This window comes from Mandrillus leucophaeus, unplaced genomic scaffold (assembly GCF_000951045.1).
Source record: "Mandrillus leucophaeus isolate KB7577 unplaced genomic scaffold, Mleu.le_1.0 Scaffold507, whole genome shotgun sequence".
Lineage (NCBI taxonomy): Eukaryota > Metazoa > Chordata > Mammalia > Primates > Cercopithecidae > Mandrillus > Mandrillus leucophaeus.
Window position 1 is genome coordinate 837,317 of NW_012105442.1, and position 21,803 is coordinate 859,119.

General features: G+C 42.4%; 1 protein-coding gene across 1 annotated transcript in view; it reads left to right on the forward strand.

The window, feature by feature from the left end:
• Positions 1 to 19,723, forward strand: part of PDSS2 (prenyl (decaprenyl) diphosphate synthase, subunit 2) — a 315,612-nt gene extending 295,889 nt beyond the window's left edge. The window contains exon 8 of the mRNA XM_011996258.1: positions 17,499 to 19,723. Within this exon, the coding sequence (XP_011851648.1) occupies positions 17,499 to 17,657 (159 nt within the window). The 3' untranslated portion in view covers positions 17,658 to 19,723. The remainder of the gene's footprint in view (positions 1 to 17,498) is intronic.
• Positions 19,724 to 21,803: the final 2,080 nt, after the last annotated feature.

A 21,803-nucleotide genomic window follows, 5' to 3' on the forward strand; every position in this document is an offset into this window, starting at 1 on the left:
TTAGCCAGGCGTCATGGTGCATGCCTGTAATCCCAGCTACTCAGGAGGCTGAGGCAGGAGAATCGCTTGAACCCAGGAGGCGGAGGTTGCAGTGATCGCGCCACTGCATTCCAGCCTGGGAGACAGAGTGAGACTCCGTCTCCCAAAATAAATAAATAAATAAATAAATAAAATGATATATGTAAAATTTTAAATTATTTAGCTCATAACAATATTTAGTGGGGCAGTCTCTCCCACTCTTAAATTTACCATTTTGTACTACTGACCCCTAAAAATTACATATCTACATAATATCTAATATTTATCAGGAAGCTAAGTCAGGCTTAGATTGTTGATGAAGACCAGTTCTTGATGGTAAGCATGGAATGGTGTCTTGAGTTTGCTCACCATTGCACCGTGAAGGCCTACTACAGAACCTGGTGCAGGATAGTTGCCCAATAAATATTTGTTGACTGACTGTTGGAATGAATGATGACCCAAGATACTGCACATGTTTGTGCCTAACCTCTGTTCTTCTAATTCATAAGGAATATTTAATTCCACCTTTGTTCCTCTTATTTCCCCCCAAGTATATTTTTAATCAAATGGTTACATCCTCAATGCCTCGCACCCCCTGGGTTGAGGCAGAGATTCAGTTGGGGTAATCTTTTGAGTCTTAATCTGGAAAGCTAACTAGAAATGCCCTTCAGGCTGGCTCTGCGGGTGAATGCTCTGCACTGTGGGATAGCTGGATTCAATTATTGCTCCCAGTTTGTGGTGTCAGGAGCCACCTGTGCACAGGGAGAGACTGTATGTCTTTATGTCGAAGATAGAGCCCTCTGTCCCTATAGAAAAGCCTGTTTATTCCATTAAAACTGTTTTAAAGTGGATCTGAAAGGAATACTATCTCTTTCCTTGTCATAAAATATAGTGGAGAGGCATGGGTTTCCCAAAATTATGGTGTTTGAGCGAAAAGAGAGGCACCTCTGTATAGATACTGAACATAGTTTTAGTAAGTTAGAAGACATCATTACCTAGATTCATATTTCCACAGTCATACACTGATCCTGCTGTCAGATTTTGTGTTGAATTAAGAATTTTTGTGATTTGAAACTGTTTTGAGCCATCAGAAAGCTGTAGTTGATTCAGTTGGTACACCTGAAGCCATTCCTCCATATTTCCTATGCAGTGTTTCCAAGCACTACTCAGCCTCCCCACTTACCACATCAGACGGAGTATTGATCCCTGATAATGTACTTAACCATCTTTCCTGAAATAACGAGGTGGCTATGTCCCTCAGTTTTCAAACAAAAGTACTTAGGTAACAGTAGAGATCATGGGACCTGCAGCGTAGCTCAGTGAAGTGTGAAGTGTTACTAAGGATTGCAGGTGAGTTGATTCTGTCCTTTTCCCCCAAGTCCTTGACATTCTGGCTTGATGAAAGATCTTAACTAAGGCCGGGCATGGTGGCTCATGCCTGTAAGAAGGCTGAGGCGGGTGAATCACAAGGTCAGGATTTCGAGACCAGACTGGCCAACATGGTGAAACCCCGTCTCTACTAAAAATGCAAAAATTAGCCAGTCATGATGGTGGGCGTCTATAATCCCAGCTATTCAGGAGGCTGAGGCAGAAGAATTGCTTGAACCCAGGAGGCAGAGACTGCAGTGAGCTGAGATCACACCACTGCACTCCAGCCCGGGCAACAGTGTGAGACTCCATCTAAAAAAAAAAAAAAAAAAAAAAAAAAACAGAAAGATCTTAACTAAATCATAATAAAACCAAAGCTGTACCTCTGAAGATTGGTTAGTGTGTAGCGCAATGGTGCCCCCTGTGGAAGCTCTCTCTATCCTAGATCTAAGAAGGTTATGCTAACCTGTATCTTTGATTCCTAAGATTTGTGTGCAGCTGTCAGAAAAATAGGTAGACCTTTCTATGTGCTTTACTTTCTTTAAGATGCATGCCGCTGTATGCATGCTTTGCAGCGTACACTGTTTAAGACACACACTAAGCACCTTAATCAAACGGTTCTATCAAAATCTGTGAATCCCCTCATTTTACAGAGAAGAGCTCGAATAACCTAAGTGTTCACACAGTAATTATTTCACAGGGTCAAGATTCTACGCAGGTCTGCTGACTTCACAATGTGTATTCTCTTTTGTTGTTCGTTTTTTTTTAAGAGATAGGGTTTCACTGCGTTGGCCAGGCTGTCCTCGAACTCCTGTCCTCAAGTGATCCGCCCACTTCAGCATCCCAAAGTGCTGGGATTACAGATGTGAGCCACTTCGCCCAGTAGCAATGTGTATTCTTTACCACCATACTGCTTCTCAAGGTGCTTTAGACATACTACAAAAAGTTGTTGTTGTATTCAGGCTCTGATCTTGCAAGCATCCAGAAAATGGTGTGTATTAGTCTATAATCTAACATACTCTGGTCTCAGAAATGTGATTGTCTAATAAATGACTGTGCTAGGATTTATGTTTGCTGAACCAGTGTAATAATTATTGTGACTTTAAGCTGATAAGCATGCTTTACTTTTCAAAAAAAAATGTTTTATAGATAATAACCATTTAAAACAAATTCTGATCATCATTCTCTTGAGAGAGGCACTATCTAAATTAACAAATACACCTTCCGTAACACCATAACATAGAGACCTCCTACATTTGGAAGAGCTGTTAATCTTGCAGATATGATTACACTCAAATGGCACAGAGTAAATATACATTCTTCACCTCATACACTGACCCCCAGACTGATGCAACCTACCTAGAAGACGTGGCTGAAGCCTACATTTATTTCATTAATTAATGTAGATAGAATTTCTCTGTCGTTTGAGGTGCTTTCTGGTGAAATTATAAATGTGTTTTAAACTCGTCTTACATCAGGATGTATTTTAGGATTCTAGGAATCTAGGATCACATGGATGATGATGGTGGTAGTTTGGGGCAAGTGGTCCCTAGGTGTCAGCATCCAAATACTAAAGCACATGAAAATTGGAACCTGAGAAGGATATAAGAAATTTATAAGATAGGGAGCCAAGTAAAATAACAGAAACCTAAACTCACTCTTACATAGTTTATATATTCCTCAAATACCCCCAGGACTATTTGATTCCTACGTGATATGAATGCTCTCATCCCACAGTATTCTTTTTAATTAAATAACCAGCTTAGTATTTGTCATGAGATTACAGAGCTTACTATTTATTGATTCACTCCTAAAAAAGCTACAGGCAAGAGTGGCTCATTGCTGCAGTCTACAGCCTATGACATGTTTTGCTTGTTGAATTTCTATTACAGAGTTTGCTAAAAAGCTTTACAGTCCCAGTTTTGCTTTTTGAATTTCAATGTGTAGAATTAAGTTTCTCTTTGGAATATGATACTAAAACTAAAAATTAACTTTGAATCAGAATATGGATAAATCCATGATTATTTATAAATCACCAAATATTCTTTTGGAAGACATGATAACCAAGAAGCAGTGATTGCTTTTCCTGTGAAATTAATCCTAAATGTATTATAATTCCATATTACTAACCTCAAATGCCAAACCTATCAAAGGTTGATGCAAGTTTATAAATTAAGAATTACAGTCTGCGCATGGTGGCTCACGCCTGTAATCCCAGCAATTTGGGAAGCCAAGGTGGGCAGATCACCTAAGGTCAGGAGTTTGAGTTTGAGACCATCCTGGCCAACATGGCAAAACCCCATCTCTACTAAAAATACGAAAATTAGCCCGGCGCAGTGGCACATGCCTGTAATCTCAGCTACTCGGGAGGATGAGGCACAAGAATCACCTGAACCCGAGAGGTGAAGGTTGCAGTGAGCCAAGATCGTACCAGTGCCCTACAACCTGGGTGAGAAAGTGAGACCATCTCCAAAAAAAAAAAAAAAAAAAAAAAAGAATTATGTTACATGTCTCAGCAGACACGTGAAGAAAATAGAAAAAAAAAATTACATTGTCCATTTTGTCTCTAATTACATTTTGAGAGCAGGCCTGTCTGCTCATACCCTGAGCTGCAGTTTTTTTGTTGTTTTTTTTTTGTTTTTTTTTTTGAGACAGGGTCTCACTCTGTCATCCAAATTGACCTTCACTCCTTGACATAGCAAACACTACTTTGTCTCAGTTCTTCTCTGCCACACTGTCAACAATTAGGTCAATTTTAAGTGTACCTGTAAAATTATTTAAACTATGTATAAATACCTCTAAACCACATAAACATGTTTATATGATGTAGATATATTTTATATCATATAAATTTATCGCTACCATATGGTTTAGGGGTATTTATACATATACAGTAGTATGGTTATATCTGTTCAGTTATGATAATTTGTATGAAATGAGCTGTTGGGTTGTGTTCAGCTCTCTGTGGATGGCAGGCCACAGCGTGAACTCACAAATGTACTTAGCAGAGAGGTTGAGCCTTGAAATAAGCACTGAAGTCTCACTCCGAACAGGAGACTGCACACCATCCAGACTAAGCATAATAGCCATATAGTTTTAAATTAGAAAACAGTAAAATTGATAAACGTGGAGGAGAGGGCAAGAAACACCATACCAAACATGCTTTTAGTGTGTGTGTGTGTGTGTGTGTGTGTGTTAAGGGGGAATAGAATACATTTTAAATAGTCAGTATGATTTGAGAATTCATTTTTCAAAAACAGACATGTTTTGGCTAGGCGCGGGGGATAAACCTGTAATCCCAGTACTTTGGGAGGCCGAGGTGGGCGGATCACCTGAGGTCAGGAGTTTGAGATCAGCCTGGCCAACATGGTGAAACCCCATCTCTACTAAAAATACAAAACTTAGCTGAGTGTGATGGCGCTTACCTATAATCCTAGCTACTGGGGAGGCTGAGGCAGAAGAATCACTTGAACCCAAGAGGTGGAGGTTGCAGTGAGCCAAGATTGTGCCATTGCACTCCAGCCTGGGAAACAGAATGAGACTCTATCTCAAAAAAATAAATAAGTAAATAATAAATAAATAAATAAATAAATAAATAAAGTGAAAATAACCTGGGGCAATATTTGGTACTGTCACTGCATGAAACCACAAATACCACTACTGCAGTCAGTACCTTCGGTTGATAATTTTAATAAAAATAAGTTTTTGTTAGTTAAGGATTTAAGTAAAAATATACTAGTTTTGTTTTGTGACTCAGTGGTGGATGTGATAATGCCTGTCTTGCTCAGTGGCTTTAGGTTTAAAGTAAAAAAAAAGTATGACCAGAAGAATATACTTAATCAATTGAGATATGCATGACCTTTTTCTTAGCAGAAAATGTGGAAAATTTCTACCTCCAATTTCTACTGACATTTGTTCTACAACCATATGGCATTTTTAGGTTGGTGGAAAATATATATGCGTTGCAGTAGAGGTACATAATTAAATGATGGCTTCAATTTTCTGCAATCTCTATAAATATGGCTTTATCATAAGCTATTTGACGATGTATTTTTTTTCTCATCTGTGATATGTATCTTTTAAAAAATCTGTCCTTGTACATAGGTGTGCAAAGGACATTAGCGATAGAGGTATGTGTTATGTTCTCAGATGAAATTGTAATGCTTTCTAGTTTGTTTAGGAGTGAAAGAAAGGGACTATAGCATATTAGTTAAGAACAAGAACTCTGAATCTTGACTCCAGCACCTATCTTCTGTGTTACTTTGGACAACTTGCTCTCACCTAAATTTGTTCCTTTATAAAATGAAAATAATAGTGGTATCTACATCATAGCGCTGTTGTCCGGGTAGAAGATAGATATAGATATAGATACAGATAGACAGACAGAACAAGAGAGAGATCTTTTTTTTTTTTTTTTCCCCGAGATGGAGTCTCACTCTGTTGCCCAGGCTGGAGTGCAGTGGCGTGATCTCAACTGACTGCAACGTCCACCTCCCAGGTTCAAGCAATTCTCCTGCCTCAGCCTCCCAAGTAGCTGGGATTACAGGCATGCACCACCATACCTGGCTAATTTTTGTATTTTTAGTAGAGACAGGGTTTCACCATGTTGGCCAGGCTGGTCTCAAACTCCTGACCTCGTGATCCACCTGCCTCGGCCTCCCAAAGTGCTGGGATTTCTGGCGTGAGCCACCACACCTGGCCAAGAGAGAGATCTTAGAACAGTGCTGGGCACACAGTAAGCGCTATATATGAGATTGTCTTTATTGCCATTGCTGTTATTATTATTGTTTTTCTAATATTGGGAAACACTACCATTCTTACTGTATTTTTGCATATAAATTTCATGTGATTGAGAAATGTATTTAAAATTCTCTTTGTCTGTTTCTAGTTTTGTCAGATTAAGATGTTTAATTAAGATCGGTGAATTTTTTTCCTATAGACTCTAGCAAATAATTTCTAACTCTTAGTAAAAGGGAATGCTTTTATGTTGTTTGCAATGCATTTCACAGTTTATTGTATTAGAAAATTGTAGCTTTTCCTTTTGTACCAAGTCTTGCCACTCAGAAGCTGTCAAGACCTTTCAGTTAAGCACTGTCGCTAGAATCTTGGGCTTGGGTAGACCTTTGGAGGCAGCTTCTTCCCACCTTTCACACTGGTGAAGAGTTTCAGTCATATTTTCTCCTACATGTGGTCATCCAGTCACTGAGGGCTTCCAATAATAGGGAACTCACAGCTTGTCAAAAATAATCATTCTGTCGTTAGACAACTCTAGTCATTCGAAGGTTCTTTTCTTATTTATAAGTGAAATCTTCTTCCCAGAAACTTTGCCTTGTTGCTGTTTGTTCTGTCCCCTGAAGCACATAGAACAGGACTGTTCCTTCTTCCATTTAATTGCTTTAGATATTTGAAGATGGCTTTTGTATCCTCCCTTCCTCCAGGTTAAACATTCCATAGGTGACATGTTTCCAAATCCTTCTTCATCCTAATACTGCACCCAATCTATCATGCCAGTGCCCCTCTTGACTCATAGCCCCCAGGACTGAACATAGTTTTCTAAACATAAGTTGACCGTCAGTGTGCTGTGAGACCATTCCTGCCTGTGTTTTGGACATGTACACCTGCTGATGCTGCCAAAGTTTGCATTTGCATTTTTTTGTACCTACATCACAGCCTTGGCTGATACCAAGAATGTGGTTATCAAAGATTCTCAACATTTTTCATGAGTCACTGCCAAACTGCAGCTTATACTTTTACAATTAATTTTTGAAACATAAATATACAACTATATAATTATCCCTGTTAGGTTTTACTGGCTACTATGTCTTTTGTTCAACATATCAAAACCATTAAAATTTTGATACTATCCATGTGTTACCTATCTCTCTTGCCTGTGTGACATCTGAAAATTAAAATTTAATATGCATTTCTTCTTCATCTTCATTCAAGTAATGCATAGAAATGTGGTAAGAAGAAGGAACCAAGCATTAAGTTCTGGTAGCATGACACTAGAGATTGTTTTCTTCTTCTAAGCATTTTTTTTGTTTTGTTTTTTTGTTTTTTGTTTTTTTGAGATGGAGTCTCACTCCATCACCAGGCTGGAGTACAGTGGCTGGATCTTGGCTCACTGCAACCTCCACTTCCCAGGTTCAAGCAATTCTCCTGCCTCGGCCTCCCGAGTAGCTGGGACTACAGGTGCACGCCACCACGCCCAGCTAATTTTTGTATTTTTAGTAGAGACGGAGTTTCACCATGTTGGCCAGGATGGTCTTGATCTCGTGACCTCACGATCTGCCCACCTCGGCCTCCCAAAGTGCTGGGATTACAGCTGTGAGCCACCGCGCCCAGCCTGTTTTCCTGTTCAATATAAATCCACTACTAAACATTTTCTAGGAATAATTATTTTACATGTTCAAATCTATATTACCATACTGTGACCTGTACCCCATTTCTCTGCCTTATTAATGAAGGACTAAACTTCAAAAATCCAAAGTTACTCTATCTTTTTTTTTTTTTTTTTTTTTTTGAGACAGAGTCTTGCTCTGTCGCCCAGGCTGGAGTGCAGTGGCCGGATCTCGGCTCACTGCAAGCTCCGCCTCCCGGGTTTACGCCATTCTCCTGCCTCAGCCTCCTGAGTAGCTGGGACTACAGGCGCCCGCCACCTCGCCCGGCTACATTTTTTTGTACCTACATCACAGCCTTGGCTGATACCAAGAATGTGGTTATCAAAGATTCTCAACATTTTTCATGAGTCACTGCCAAACTGCAGCTTATACTTTTACAATTAATTTTTGAAACATAAATATACAACTATATAATTATCCCTGTTAGGTTTTACTGGCTACTATGTCTTTTGTTCAACATATCAAAACCATTAAAATTTTGATACTATCCATGTGTTACCTATCTCTCTTGCCTGTGTGACATCTGAAAATTAAAATTTAATATGCATTTCTTCTTCATCTTCATTCAAGTAATGCATAGAAATGTGGTAAGAAGAAGGAACCAAGCATTAAGTTCTGGTAGCATGACACTAGAGATTGTTTTCTTCTTCTAAGCATTTTTTTTGTTTTGTTTTTTTGTTTTTTGTTTTTTTGAGATGGAGTCTCACTCCATCACCAGGCTGGAGTACAGTGGCTGGATCTTGGCTCACTGCAACCTCCACTTCCCAGGTTCAAGCAATTCTCCTGCCTCGGCCTCCCGAGTAGCTGGGACTACAGGTGCACGCCACCACGCCCAGCTAATTTTTGTATTTTTAGTAGAGACGGAGTTTCACCATGTTAGCCAGGATGGTCTCGATCTCCTGACCTCGTGATCCGCCCGTCTCGGCTTCCCACAGTGCTAGGATTACAGGCTTGAGCCACCACGCCCGGCCAATAGGACACTATTTTGTCCTATGTTTGAAGACATGAGTCAGTTGAATCTCCTATCTCTGAGATTCCTCACAGTCTTCAGTAGCTGGGAAGGATGTTATGTGCATTCCATGCCAGAGCAGGAAGGAAGTGAGTGGATGCCTTTGTAAACGTGTAAAGGTGTAAAGTTGCTCTAGGCTGGGGGCTGGGTATCCAGAGTGAGGAGGAAGACAGAGAGGCCGAGGCAGAAGAGCAACGCCTGATAGTAGTGTCAGGCACAGTGAGTGAGAAAGGGCTTACTGGGGTGCTACACAGTTGCTTGTCTTAGAGTATTATATTATGTTTAAAATGGGGACATGGGTAGTCTTAGAAAAGGAAGGACAACCAGAAGCTAAACAAAAGCCAAATCCCTTTGCCTAGTTGGGCGAAAGAAAACTTGGAGTTACCTCCAAACCTTTTCCAGTGCTATACAGTGGGAGAGCTCTGGATGTACAGCAATGAAACAGGCTGTTTCATAAACTCACTTTGGACTCTTGTCTGCATCACTTAGCCTCTCTCATCCCAGTATCCTCTCCTGCTAAATAAGGTGGGAAGGTAAGATTGTACTTGGGGTTTCTCTTAAGTCTTTTCTTTTTTGTCTTTTTTTTTTTTTTATGGGGTCTTGCTGTGTTGCCCAGGCTTGTCACAAACTCCTGGGCTCAAGCAATCCTCCTGCCTTAGCCTCCCAAAGTGCTAGGATTACAGGTGTGAGCCACCATTCCTGGCCTCTCCTAAGTCTTAAAGTCTTTCTCGAGTTTCCTTGGGCAGAAGTGGCTGCTGCCACCACTTCTCCTAAGACTACTCAGACCCCATGCCAGGGCCTTCTCTTTAATATTTTCACAGAACTTTTATAACTTTTGAATACATAGTTTTCAGAGACATACGATGAGTTTCTCAAGAGGGTCTTTTGTATAAGAGCAACAGTATCATTCAAAAGGTGTTTAATAAATGTTAAATAATAATGCACTTAATTTTAAGTACTTTGTATCCTCTTCTCTCTTTGTTAATATCTTTAATTGGATCCCCTAGCAGGGGATTTGGACTTAATTCATTTCAGGTGATACTGCACTTACACAATTATTTAGTTGACTTAATTAGAGATTTAATTATATTAGTGCCCTAAAGTGCTATATCAGAGAAATTAAACACTGACTGTTAATTCACCTTTCATATTTATTGTGCTGTTTATGACTACAGTGATCTTCAAGCCATAAGGGCTTGAAGATTTGGAAAGTTCTGTCTATGCATCAGCTTGAACTTTGCCCATTCAAAATGTAGATGAAGGCAGGAATGGAAATGCCTTTTTTAGGCTGAGTGCAGTGCCTCACACCTGTAATCCCAGCTCTTTGGGAGGCCGAGATGGAAAGATCACTTAAGGCCAGGAATTCAAGACCAGCCTGGGCAACATGGTGAGACCACCCCCCATGCTCATGTCCACAAAATAAAAATAAATAAAATTAGCCAGGCATGGTGATGCATGCCTGTAGTCCTAGCTACTCAGAAGGCCGAGGTGGGAAGATTGCTTGAGGCTGGAATTTGAGGCTGTAGTGAGCTTTGATCACACCACTGCACTCCAGCCTAGGTGATGGAGTGAGACTCTGTCTCAAAAAGTAAAAAAATAACTTAAAAAAAATTGTGTCTTTTATCTATGGCTATTAGAACTAAGGTCATGGCCAGTTGTGATGGTTCACACCTGTTATCCCAGCACTTTGGGAGGCTGAGGCAGGAGGATCATTTGATCCCAGGAGTTTAAGATCAGCCTCTGGGCAACATGGCAAAACCCATCTCTACAAAAATTAGCCAGGCATGGTGGCACGTGCCTGTAGTCCCAGCTCCTCAGGAGGCTAAAGTGGGAGGATGGCTCTAGCCCAGGAGGTTGAGGCTACAGTGAACTATGATCTTGCCACTGCACTTCAGCCTAGGTGACAGAATGAGACCCTGTCTCCAAAATAAAGACTTATTTAAAAAAAGAACAAAAAAGAACCAAGGTCATGGGTCCATTCCTTCACTGTTCTACTTAACCCTCTCTGTTTTACAGGCCTGTGACTACCTAACAGGTGGTCCTGGGAGGCAGCAACTGTGTTCCTCTCTGTATTTCCAGCATATACCAAATGCCTAGGTTATATAGGTGTCCAATAAATGCTTGTTGGTTTTAATTTGATTGTTGCAAAGACAACCAGTTGAAAGTATGGTTAGAATAGTATAAACCTGGCCAGGCGCGGTGGCTTATGCCTGTAATCCCAGCACTTTGGGAGGCCAAGGTGAGAGGATCGCTTGAGGTCAGGAGTTTGACACCAGCCTGGCCAATATGGTGAAACCTCATCTCTACTAAAAATGCAAAAATTAGCCAGGCATCATGGCACATGCCTGTAATCCCAGCTACCTGGGAGGCTAAGGCAAGAGAATCGCTTGAACCCAGTAGGCGGAGGTTGCACTGAGCCAAGTTTGTGCCAGTGCACTCCAGCCTGGGTGTCAGAGTGAGGCTGTTTCAGAAAAAAAAATATATATATGTATATATATATAAACCCAACACAACTGTCTTAAAATACAGCGACTCAAAATACATGCCTTAATGAGTAGGTACTCCCAAATCCGGCTAATCATTGGAATGACCTAAGAACCCTTTTTTTCAGTCCTCATGGACTCTATCTCCAGGGCTAGAGGCCCAAGCATCTGCATTTTAAAGTTCCCCACATGAGTCTATGGCCAGGCAAGTTTAGGAACCCCAGCTTAATGTATCTGTTGTCACATTTATTTAAAAGTAACAAGATCGGCGGGCGTGATGGCTCACGCCTGTAATCCCAACACTTTGGGAAGCCGAGGCGGACGTGTCACCTGAGGTCAGGAGTTCAAGACCAGCCTGGCCAACATGGTGAAACCCCGTCTCTACTAAAAATACAAAAATTAGCTGGGTGTGGTGGCATGCGCCTGTAATCCCAGCTACCCAGGAGGCTGAGGCAGGAGAATCGCTGAGGCTGCAGTGAACTGAAATTGTGCCACTGCACTCCAGCCTGGGTGACAGAGCAAGACTCTGTCTCAAAAAAAAAAAAAAAAAAAAAGAGCAAGATCATTCTTGAGTTTATAGATGTCAGTGAGGAATAATACCTTTCATGAAGGATTATATTACTGTTAAGTCATTACTGGTGGGCATTTTACACATGGAAGCTATCAGGTTCCTTGGTATGCAAAGCCCTGTGAGCCCAAGTCTGGAGTTGAGTATTGACTAGAGTAAAATAATCGTTGGGTATGAGAAATTAAATCTTCTAGGACTGTGTAACTTTCAGTAATGTCCTCCTGGTTGCTCTTTTGCCCTAATTTGAATTACCCTTTTATCATAGTATTAAATACCCTATTAGCTACCATCAGATATTCAGTTGAGCCTGGCTGAATAAAGTTCATAGAGAACAAACTAAATGAAACAGCCAGGGGAATGTAGAATGTAAAACATTCTGGAGTGCAAGCTGGTCTTTCAAAATGACAATGTCATAGCAGAAAAAAAGATTAAAGTGTCATAACAAACAAATGTGATTTATGAACTGGGATTTATCATAGTTAAAAAATATGGTTAAATAAAAGCCATTTTGGAACCAATTGGAGAAATTTACACCTGGACTAAATATTAGATAATATTAGTGAATTATCAGGGCTAGGCACAGTGGCTCATGCCTATAATCCCAGCACTTTGGGAGGCCAAGGAAGACGGATCTGTTAAGGTCAGGAGTTCGAGACCATCCTGGTCAACATGGTGAAACCCCAGCTCTACTAAAAATACATAAATTAGCTGGGTGCGGTGGCATGTGCCTGTAATCCCAGCTGCTCGGGAGGCTGAGGCAGGAGAATTGCTTGAACCCAGGAAGCAGAGGTGCAGAGCTGAGATTGCGCCACTGCACTCTAGCCTGGGTGGCAGAACGAGACTCCATCTCAAAAAAAAAAAACAAAAAATAGGGACTTCTCAACAAAATAAAAAGAAAACGTGTAAATTTTTAAAAATTGGAAACTTGAGGAACAAATGAAAAATAAATAGGGAATGCTCTCTCTCTCTTTTTTTTTTTTTTTTTTTTTTTGAGACAGTCTCACTTACTCTGTCACCCAGGCTGGAGTGCAGTGGTATGATCTTGGCTTACTGCCACCTCCACTTCTTGTATTCAAGCAATTCTCCTGCCTCAGTCTCCCAAGTAGCTGGGATTACAGGTGCACGCCACCACACCCGGCTAATTTTTGTTTTTAGTAGAGATGGGGTTTCACCATGTTGACCAGGCTGGTCTCGAACTCCTGGCCTCGAGTGATCCACCCTCATGGCCTCCCAAGTGCTGGGATTACAGGCGTGAGCCACTGCGCCCGGCTGGGAATTCTGTAATTAGTTTTTCTAGTTAGCTTTCCTAGCTGTGACAATAGTACTGTGTTTATGTAGGACGATGTTCTTAAGAGATGCATGTCAAAACAAGGGTGAAGCATCCTGCAGCCAATGATGTGCCCAAACCAAGTCCTAACAACTCACAGGCTATTATTAAATCTTCAAGAATTGTGTGACTCCACCACCCTTGGCAGCTTGAAATCAGCCATAATGGGAGTATTTATACCACAAAAATCTGCAAATGTGGACTTTTGTCCCCCAAGAGAACTAATTTACTAGCATATCACTACCTGCAGTTTACTTTCAAATGGATCAGAAACACACACACACAGACACATACAGATAGAACAAAAATGACAAAATACTAATAATTGTTGTGATTGTTGAATCTAAGTAGAGAATCTATGGTCATTCATAGCACTAGTACTTGAGTCAGCAGACGTTTTCTGTAAAGGCCAAACTGTAAATATTTTTCACTTTGCGGGCCATACAGCCTCTCGGGCAACTATGCAACTCTGCAACTCTGCCTTTATAGCACAAAAGGAGTCATGGACAATGCTCATACGAATGGATGTGGTTATTCCCCAGCAAAACTTCATTTATGAGAACACAGGGTCAAATTCAGCCTAGGGCCATGGTTCAAGTTTTCTGTACTTTGAAAATAATTTATAATAAAATATTGAACAATTTTTTAAAGTACAAATTTCTTAGCCTAGGCTGGGAGTGGTGGCTCACGCCTGTAATCCCAGCACTTTGGGAGGCCAAGACGGGCAGATCACGAGGTCAGGAGATCGAGACCATCCTGGCTAACACGGTGAAACTAAAAAAAACTAAAAAAAATACAAAAAACTAGCCAGGCGAGGTGGCGGGCTCCTGTAGTCCCAGCTACTCAGGAGGCTGAGGCAGGAGACTGGCGTAAACCCAGGAGGCGGAGCTTGCAGTGAGCTGAGATCCGGCCACTGCACTCCACTCTGGGCGACAGTGCGAGACTCTGTTTCAAAAAAAAAAAAAAGAAAGAGGGAAAAAAAATAAAATAAAATAAAATAAAAAAATACAAAAAAAAAAAAGACCCTGTCTCAAAAAATACATAAATAAATAAAGGAGGAAAAGGGCGCAAAAGTGAGGCCAAGCAAGAGCTAGCTTGGCAAGGGACTTAAATGCCTCGTGAAAGAGCTTGGACTTTTCTCTTAAGGCTATTGGAAGGGTTTAAGCAAGATTGTCTTTGCATTTTATTAAGCTCTCCTTGGCAGCATAGTAGATAGAGTCCAGGAGTGCAGAACTGGTGGTGGGAAGACTCTTCAGAAAGTGATTGCAAAAATTAACTGAGGCGAGAGATGATGATGGCCTGAACTAATGTATTGGCAATGGGAATGAGGAGTAGAGGATAAACTTGAGAACTCTGAAGAGATGGAAAGACTAGGATTCATTGACTGTATCAGTCAAAATGGCTACAGATAATCTCACAACCTCCACTGCTGCAGATGGGCGAGGCACTGTAGTGCTCATTACAGTCACTCAGGGATCCAGGCCAAGGAGCATCTCCAGTGTGGGCTGGTAGCTATGCAAGAGGGAAAGCTCTATAGGGACTCACAGGACAGTTAAATGCTGCAGCCCCAAAGTGGCATCCCCATTCACAACTCATAGACCAGAACTTGTCACCTGGCTATACCCAGTCTCTGGGAGCCAGAAAGTTCAGTTGTGAGTGAGCAACCCTGGGACTGCCCCTGTGCCTAACCGGATGTGGGGAATGAAGACTTCTGGGTTTCTGACTTAGAGAATTAGCCAGACATGGCTGGGCGCGGTGGCTCACGCCTGTAATCCCAGCACTTTGAGAGGCCGAGGCAGGTGGATCACAAGGTGAGGAGATCGAGACCATCCTGGCTAACACGGTGAAACCGGTCTCTACTAAAAATACAAAAAATTAGCCGGGTGTGGTGGCAGGTGCCTGTAGTCACAGCTACTTGGGAGGCTGAGGCAGGAGAATGGCGTGAACCCAGGAGGCAGAGCTTGCAGTGAGCCGAGATTGCGCCACTGCACTCCAGCCTGGGTGATAGAGTGAGACTCTGTCTCAAAAAAAAAAAGGATTAGCCAGACATTTGAGGCATTTGCTAAGAAGGAAAAGATGCCTTTTCCACTGCATCTTGGAAAGTGAGCAGACCAAATAATTAATTCTGTGTGTCTTTTTCAGCTCTAAAGTGTAATCATTGTATTGGTCCTTTTTCATCATCAAAGAGGATTGAAAGTCATCTTCATTTGTCAGCAATTCATTCTTTTTTTTCTTTTTTGAGATGGAGTTTCACTCTTATTGCGCAGACTGGAGTGCAATGGCACAATCTTGGCTCACCACAACCTCTGCCTCCCGGGTTCAAATGATTCTTCTGCCGCAGCCTCCCGAGTAGCTGAGATTACAGGCGCCGGCCACCACACCTGGCTAATTTTATATTTTTAGTAGAGATGGGGTTTCACCATGTTGGCCAGGCTGGTCTCAAACTCCTGACCTCAGGTGATCTGCCCGCCTCAGCCTCCCAAAGTGCTGGGATTACAGGTGTGAGCCACTGCCCCCGGCCTTTTTATTTATTTATTTGTGTTTTGAGACAAGGTCTTTCTCCATTGCTCAGGCTAGAGTGGTGCAGTGGTGTAGTGATGGCTCATTGCAGCCTTTACCTCCTGGGCTCAAGTGATCCTTCCACCATAGCCCTCTACATAACTGGGACTCCAGTTGTGCACCACCATGCTTGGCTAATTTTTAAATTTTTTATAGAGACGGGGTCTCACTATGTAACCCAAGCTGGTCTAGAACTCCTGGGCTCAAGCAGTCCTCCTGTCTCAACCTCCCAAGTGCTGGAATTACAGGCATGAGCCACTGTGCCCAGCCGACATTATTCTTTGCAAAGAGAGTTCTAGTTCATTCTTCCCAGCTAAACAAAAGCTTTGAGTTTTAAAAATGTAGCATTCAGGACAGGCGCAGTGGCTCACGCCTGTAATCCTAGCATTCTGGAAGGCTGAGGCAAGTGGATTGCCTGAGGTCTGGAGACGGAGACCAGCTTGGCCAACATGGCAAAACCTCATCTCTACCAAAAATACAAAAATTAGCCAAGTGTGGTGGCAGGCGCCTGTAATCCCAGCTACTCAGGTGGCTGAGGCAGGAGAATTGCTTGAATCCGGGAGGCGGAGGTTGCAATGAGACAAGATCATGCCACTGCACTCCAGCCTGGGCAACAGAGTGAAACTTTGTCTCAAAACAAAACAAAACAAAAAAGACCAGGCACCGTGGCTCATGCCTGTAATCCCAGCTCTTTGAGAGGCAGAGGCAGGGGGATCACGAGGTCAAGAGATCTAGACCAGCCTGGCCAACATGGCGAAACCCCTTTTCTACCAAAAATACAAAAATACAAAAATTAGCTGGGTGTGGTGGCACGCACCTGTAGTCCCAGCTACTTAGGAGGCTGAGGCAGGATAGTCACTTGAACCCGGGAGACGAAGGTTGCTGTGAGCCGAGATCATGCCACTGCACTCCAGCCTGGCAACAGAGTGCGACTCCACCTCAAAAAAAAAAAAAAAAAAAAAAAAAAAAGCATTCAGATCTAATACTATGTGTCTTTCTTGAATTTTCATATGGACTAGTGTGTCAACATATGGTGTTAAAAAAAAGTTATTAACTAAGATAGTAGTGAAGCCTTCCTCACATAAGTATATCAGGCTGCTGGCCAGGTACAGTGGCTCACGCCCTTAATCCCAGCACTTTGAGCAGCCTAGGCAGGCGGATCACTTGAGGTCAGGAGTTCGAGACCAGCCTGGCCAACATGGCAAAACCCTGTCTCTACTAAAGATACAAAAATTAGCTAGGTGTGGTGGCGCATGCCTGTAGTCCCAGCTACTTGGGAGGCTAAGGCAGGAGAATTGCTTGAACCCGGGAGGTGGAGGTTGCAGTAAGCCAAGATCGCACCACTGCACTCCATCCTGGGCAGACAGAGCGAGACTCCATCTCTTTAAAAAAAAGAAAAAAGGGAAGAATATCAGCCTGCTGAATTCAAAATGCCAGAGATGTAAATGCCCTCCGCCTTCTTACTGCCATCCCCCAGCATGGCACATTTCAAGATATTAAGGGATGGGAGTCAGGAGGAGGTGTAATTAGGCTGATTGGAACCTATTGTGCTGCTCTGGAGCACAGACACCAAGCAGCCTTAGGGAATGAGTGCCTGAAGATCATTGGGAAATTAGGTCCTCTTTCCAGAAAATAACGTAGCAGAAATACTCGATCTATACTATTTCTCCCTTTCTTTGTTTTCCATCCCCCCTCCCCAATTTAATTGTAGTGCTTACGGTGTACCTTTAAAACTGACTTTTATCGTGCATTTGTTTCTTAACAGTTGCGAGAAAGAATCAAAGCTGGCAAAGGTGTGACTTCAGCTATTGACCTGTGTCGTTACCATGGAAACAAGGCACTGGAGGCCCTGGAGAGCTTTCCTCCCTCGGAGGCCAGATCTGCTTTAGAAAACATTGTGTTTGCTGTGACCAGATTTTCATGACATCAAATTAAAAAGACACTATTGTTAGCTGAAAATCCTAGGGAATGAGGTGATGGGGAGAGCTTTCATGAAGCATTAATGACTTTTAAAACATATGCATTTTTCCTTCCTTTTATCACATTGCTAAATGAGTTCTGCTTGCTTTTTGGAACTGCTACAAACAAAATTAGAAGAAAAAAAGGTCAAGCAGTTTTCACTTGTCACGCCAGAAGCACACTTGAGGCTGCAGTCGCAGAAATAATTAATGAGATTCGCTCCTGTGACCTCAGCAAATGGACAGGAAATAAGTCCTTATTGATTGGACCGAGCCAGGGATGGCGCCAGGGCGGTGGCCTGTGGTTTTCCTTCTAGAGAGGACAAAGCAAGCTGGAAGCTGCAGGTGTCAAGAGAAACGCTTTCAATACCAACCAGGGAGGACTGTCAAATCAAAAACTAGTGACCAATTTGTCATAATGGAGAGTAGTTCAATGGATTAAGAAAAATATGTGTTATTTGTTTTCTTGCAATCATGTCTGTGGATTTTTTTTTTTTTTTTTTTTTTAAGATGGAGTTTTGCTCTTGTTGCCCAGGCTGGAGTGAAATGGCGCAGTTTTGGCTCACTGCAGCCTCCGCTTCCTGGGTTCAAGCGATTCACCTGCCTCAGCCTCCCGAGTAGCTGGAATCACAGGCACCTGCCACCATGCCTGGCTAATTTTGTATTTTTAGTAGAGATGGGGTTTCACTGTGTTGGCCAGGCCGGTCTCGAACTGCTGACCTCAGGTGATCCACCTTGGCCTCCCAAAGTGCTGGGATTACAGGTGTGAGCCACTGCACCTGGCCCATGTCTCTGAATTTATAATGTAGTATGAATATACTTTGTGCTTTATGGTTTTTATAATGTCTTTTTGGAGAAATTGCTGAAAAGTTGCCAAATATTTGAAGTAGGAGATTAAAATGTTATCAAATGTTAAATTGGTTATATTAGGAATAGTCTGTTTTTCTTTCTTGAAGATCAGTTGTTTTTTTTTTCAAACACATTTCAAAGAACCAAATTTTTTTTTTTTTTTTTAAAGAAAAAGGAGCTTTTTTCAAGTGAAATGTATTCATTTGCAATACTTTGGTTTAAGGAATACTTTAATTTTTACGAGTTTCAGAAACAGAATTTTTGTACTAGAGAATTCATTGGTGAGAGTGTTCTTTTAACCTCAGAATGTTAAATTTTGGTCTTGAACCACAGACATCCAATTACAGAAAGAATATAAGCAATCTGACAGGCCTGCAATCGGACACTGTCTCTGTGTGGTTCATAGGAGATGATTTTTGAGGTTTGCACTCATGCAATTTGAGAACACCGTTGACAAGAAGGCTGAGTTTACATAAATGATCTAGATTGAAACTCAGCTACCTTTCTTCCTCATGTGGTGTAATTACAGCCCTATCTGGAGACAGCGAACACAGCAAACAGATTTTATTACCTAGTTCACTCAAACACTAAATGAAGTTATTTTAGTTAAAGCCCTCCCCCAAAAGTTACAAAATCATTTTATCAGGGCCCAACATGTGGCATGCAATGAAGAGAAAATGTAAAGCTACAGATGTTAATGTATTGTATTATAAAATATTTTAAGTGTACTCAAAATATCGTAATTGTACAGTTTATGCCACTATAATTTTAAGGCCTATAGATTTAGCTTAAGAGAACAGTCTTCTGTTTGAACTGCCTTCTCTCACTGAAACTGGCTTAATTAGTAACCATGGATAAGATGCTTTAGATCAGACTAGGTTTTAATCATTAACTTCCACAAAGAAGAGTCGTGCTTTGCGTTCGGTGTGCTGGTTGGATGTGCAGGAACTCCAGCAAATGGTGCATTTTGCTAAGCAGATGGTCGGGCACTGCAGGGCACCAGGCAGGATCCTAGGGTGACTCTCATTCTGCGTTAGCATCTGGTTTGCTGTATGACCTTGCACAAGTCACTTCCCTCTGAGCCTCAATTTTCTCATCTGTAAAATGAGATTCAAAAGTTGACCTGAAAGTCAACTGTGAAAAAAAAAAAAGAGAGATTAAACAAGATAATTATGAAAGTCTTTCCAGGTTTGTTTTATTTTCTGAACGTTTACTATTCTTGACTGTCTAAATAGCAAAGATGCTGTGTGAGGTTCAGGGAGGAGGGAAGGTGAAACCCAAAGAGAGGCCTTGAAGGAATGCAGAGAGCTTAATGGCAAGCTTCCTGCCAAGCTGCCGCTGCATGACCTAAAGGATTACAGCTCTCCTTGATGTGACATGTAACCCTGGACTTTTCTGTCTCAACACCTGCCTTGCTGCTTTCTTCGGGACCTTTCCTACCTCCCTGTCATCTTCCCAGCTGCTCTTGTGTCCTTTATCCCATCTCCTGTACCTTGCCATCCTGACTCCCTGGCTCCTGGATCCCTGGGAGCAGTAACCCCCTGCTGCCTGTTGAGTGACAGAGCTCTGCCTCCCCCACAGGGGTGGCTGGCCTCCTTCCTCAGGCCCCACTTAGCAGAATTCTCACTTTCTCAGCATCCTGGCAGGCTTTCACAGAACCTACCAAGTTGGCTAGTTCACTCCAAAATACAAGACCGATAGCCTTTCTCCCTGCCCCTTCTTCAGGGATATTTATTTCTTAGCACATATGAAGTTCTTATAGTTTCAGACAATCCCTAAGGAGAAATTTGGGGCACTGAGACATTCCTCAATCACACCTCTCAGCCTGCTGCTGCCTGGGTGTGGCTAATGGAGGCAGTAAGTAGAATTAATGGCTCTAGAATGTCTCCTTGGCCCCCTCTCCAGCTTTCCCCATCCCCAGTTTCCTGCTAGAGGGAAGAATTCATTCATTAGCCATTGTCCTGCTTTCCTCTGCCTAGTACCCCCCACATTGCCAGTTGGCTCCTGCAAACCTCACTCACGACTCACTCCAGGCCCATGAACTCACCTGCACTCTCCTCCTGTTCGTTTCTTCTTTGTTAAGTATACTTGGCCAGGCGCCATGACTCATGCCTGCGATCCCAGCACTTTGGGAGGTGGAGGCGGGCAGATCACATGAGGTCAGGAGTTTGAGGCTAGCCTGACCAACATGGAGAAACCTCATCTCTACTAAAAATACAAAATTAGCTGGGCATGGTGGCGCACACCTGTAATCCCAGCTACTCTGGAGGCTGAGGCAGGAGAATCTCTTGAACCCGGGAGGCAGAGGTTGTGGTGAGGCAAGATTGTGCCATTGCTCTCCAACCTGGGCAACAAGAGCACAACTCTATCTCAAAAAAAAAAAAAAAGTATACTAAAGGCTACATTAGTGCAGGCTTCCATGTCCCAGGCATTCTGCTAGAGGCCTTAAATATACTCACTTGTTTTAACCCTCATAAACACCTTAGGAAGTAGGTATTATCCCCCATTTACAGATGCAGAAGCTGGCAGAGAAAATTACCTCTGATTGACTGGTTTGTCCTCCCACCACACCTCCCACCTGAGGGTTTCCAAGTAGTGCCTCTTTCTTTCCTTCTTTCTTTCTTTTTTTTTTTTCCCCAAAGATTTCAAGTCTGTTGCCTCCTGTCTCCTTCATGTCTCTATTCTTGAATCTTCACTGTCTCTTCTGCTGGCTGCAAATGTGTTCAGTTTTCCTTGTACCTAAAATAAAACTTCTTACTTCACCCTGTTTATCCTTCCACCTCCATTTTGTCCCCCAGCTTTACCAGCAAACCTTCTTACAGTCTACTAACTCCTTACCTCCTACAGTCGGTCATTCACTAGCAGGTCCCCATTATCTAGAACAGCACCACACTTTAGGTACTCAAAGAATACTTGCTGAACAAATGCATCAGGCCTCTTGCTGCACTACTCTACTGATAAGGCTTCTCAAAAGTTCACAGCTGCCGGGTGTGGTGGCTCACGCCTGTAACCCCAGCACTTTGGGAAGCTGAGGCCAGCAGATCACCTGAGGTCAGGAGTTCGAGACCAACCTGACCAACATGGAGAAACCTCATCTCTACTAAAAATACAAAATTAGGCTGGGCACGGTGGCTCAAGCCTGTAATCCCAGCACTTTGGGAGGCCGAGACGAGTGGATCACGAGGTCAGGAGATCGAGACCATCCTGGCTAACACGGTGAAACCCCGTCTCTACTAAAAAAATACAAAAAACTACCTGGGCGA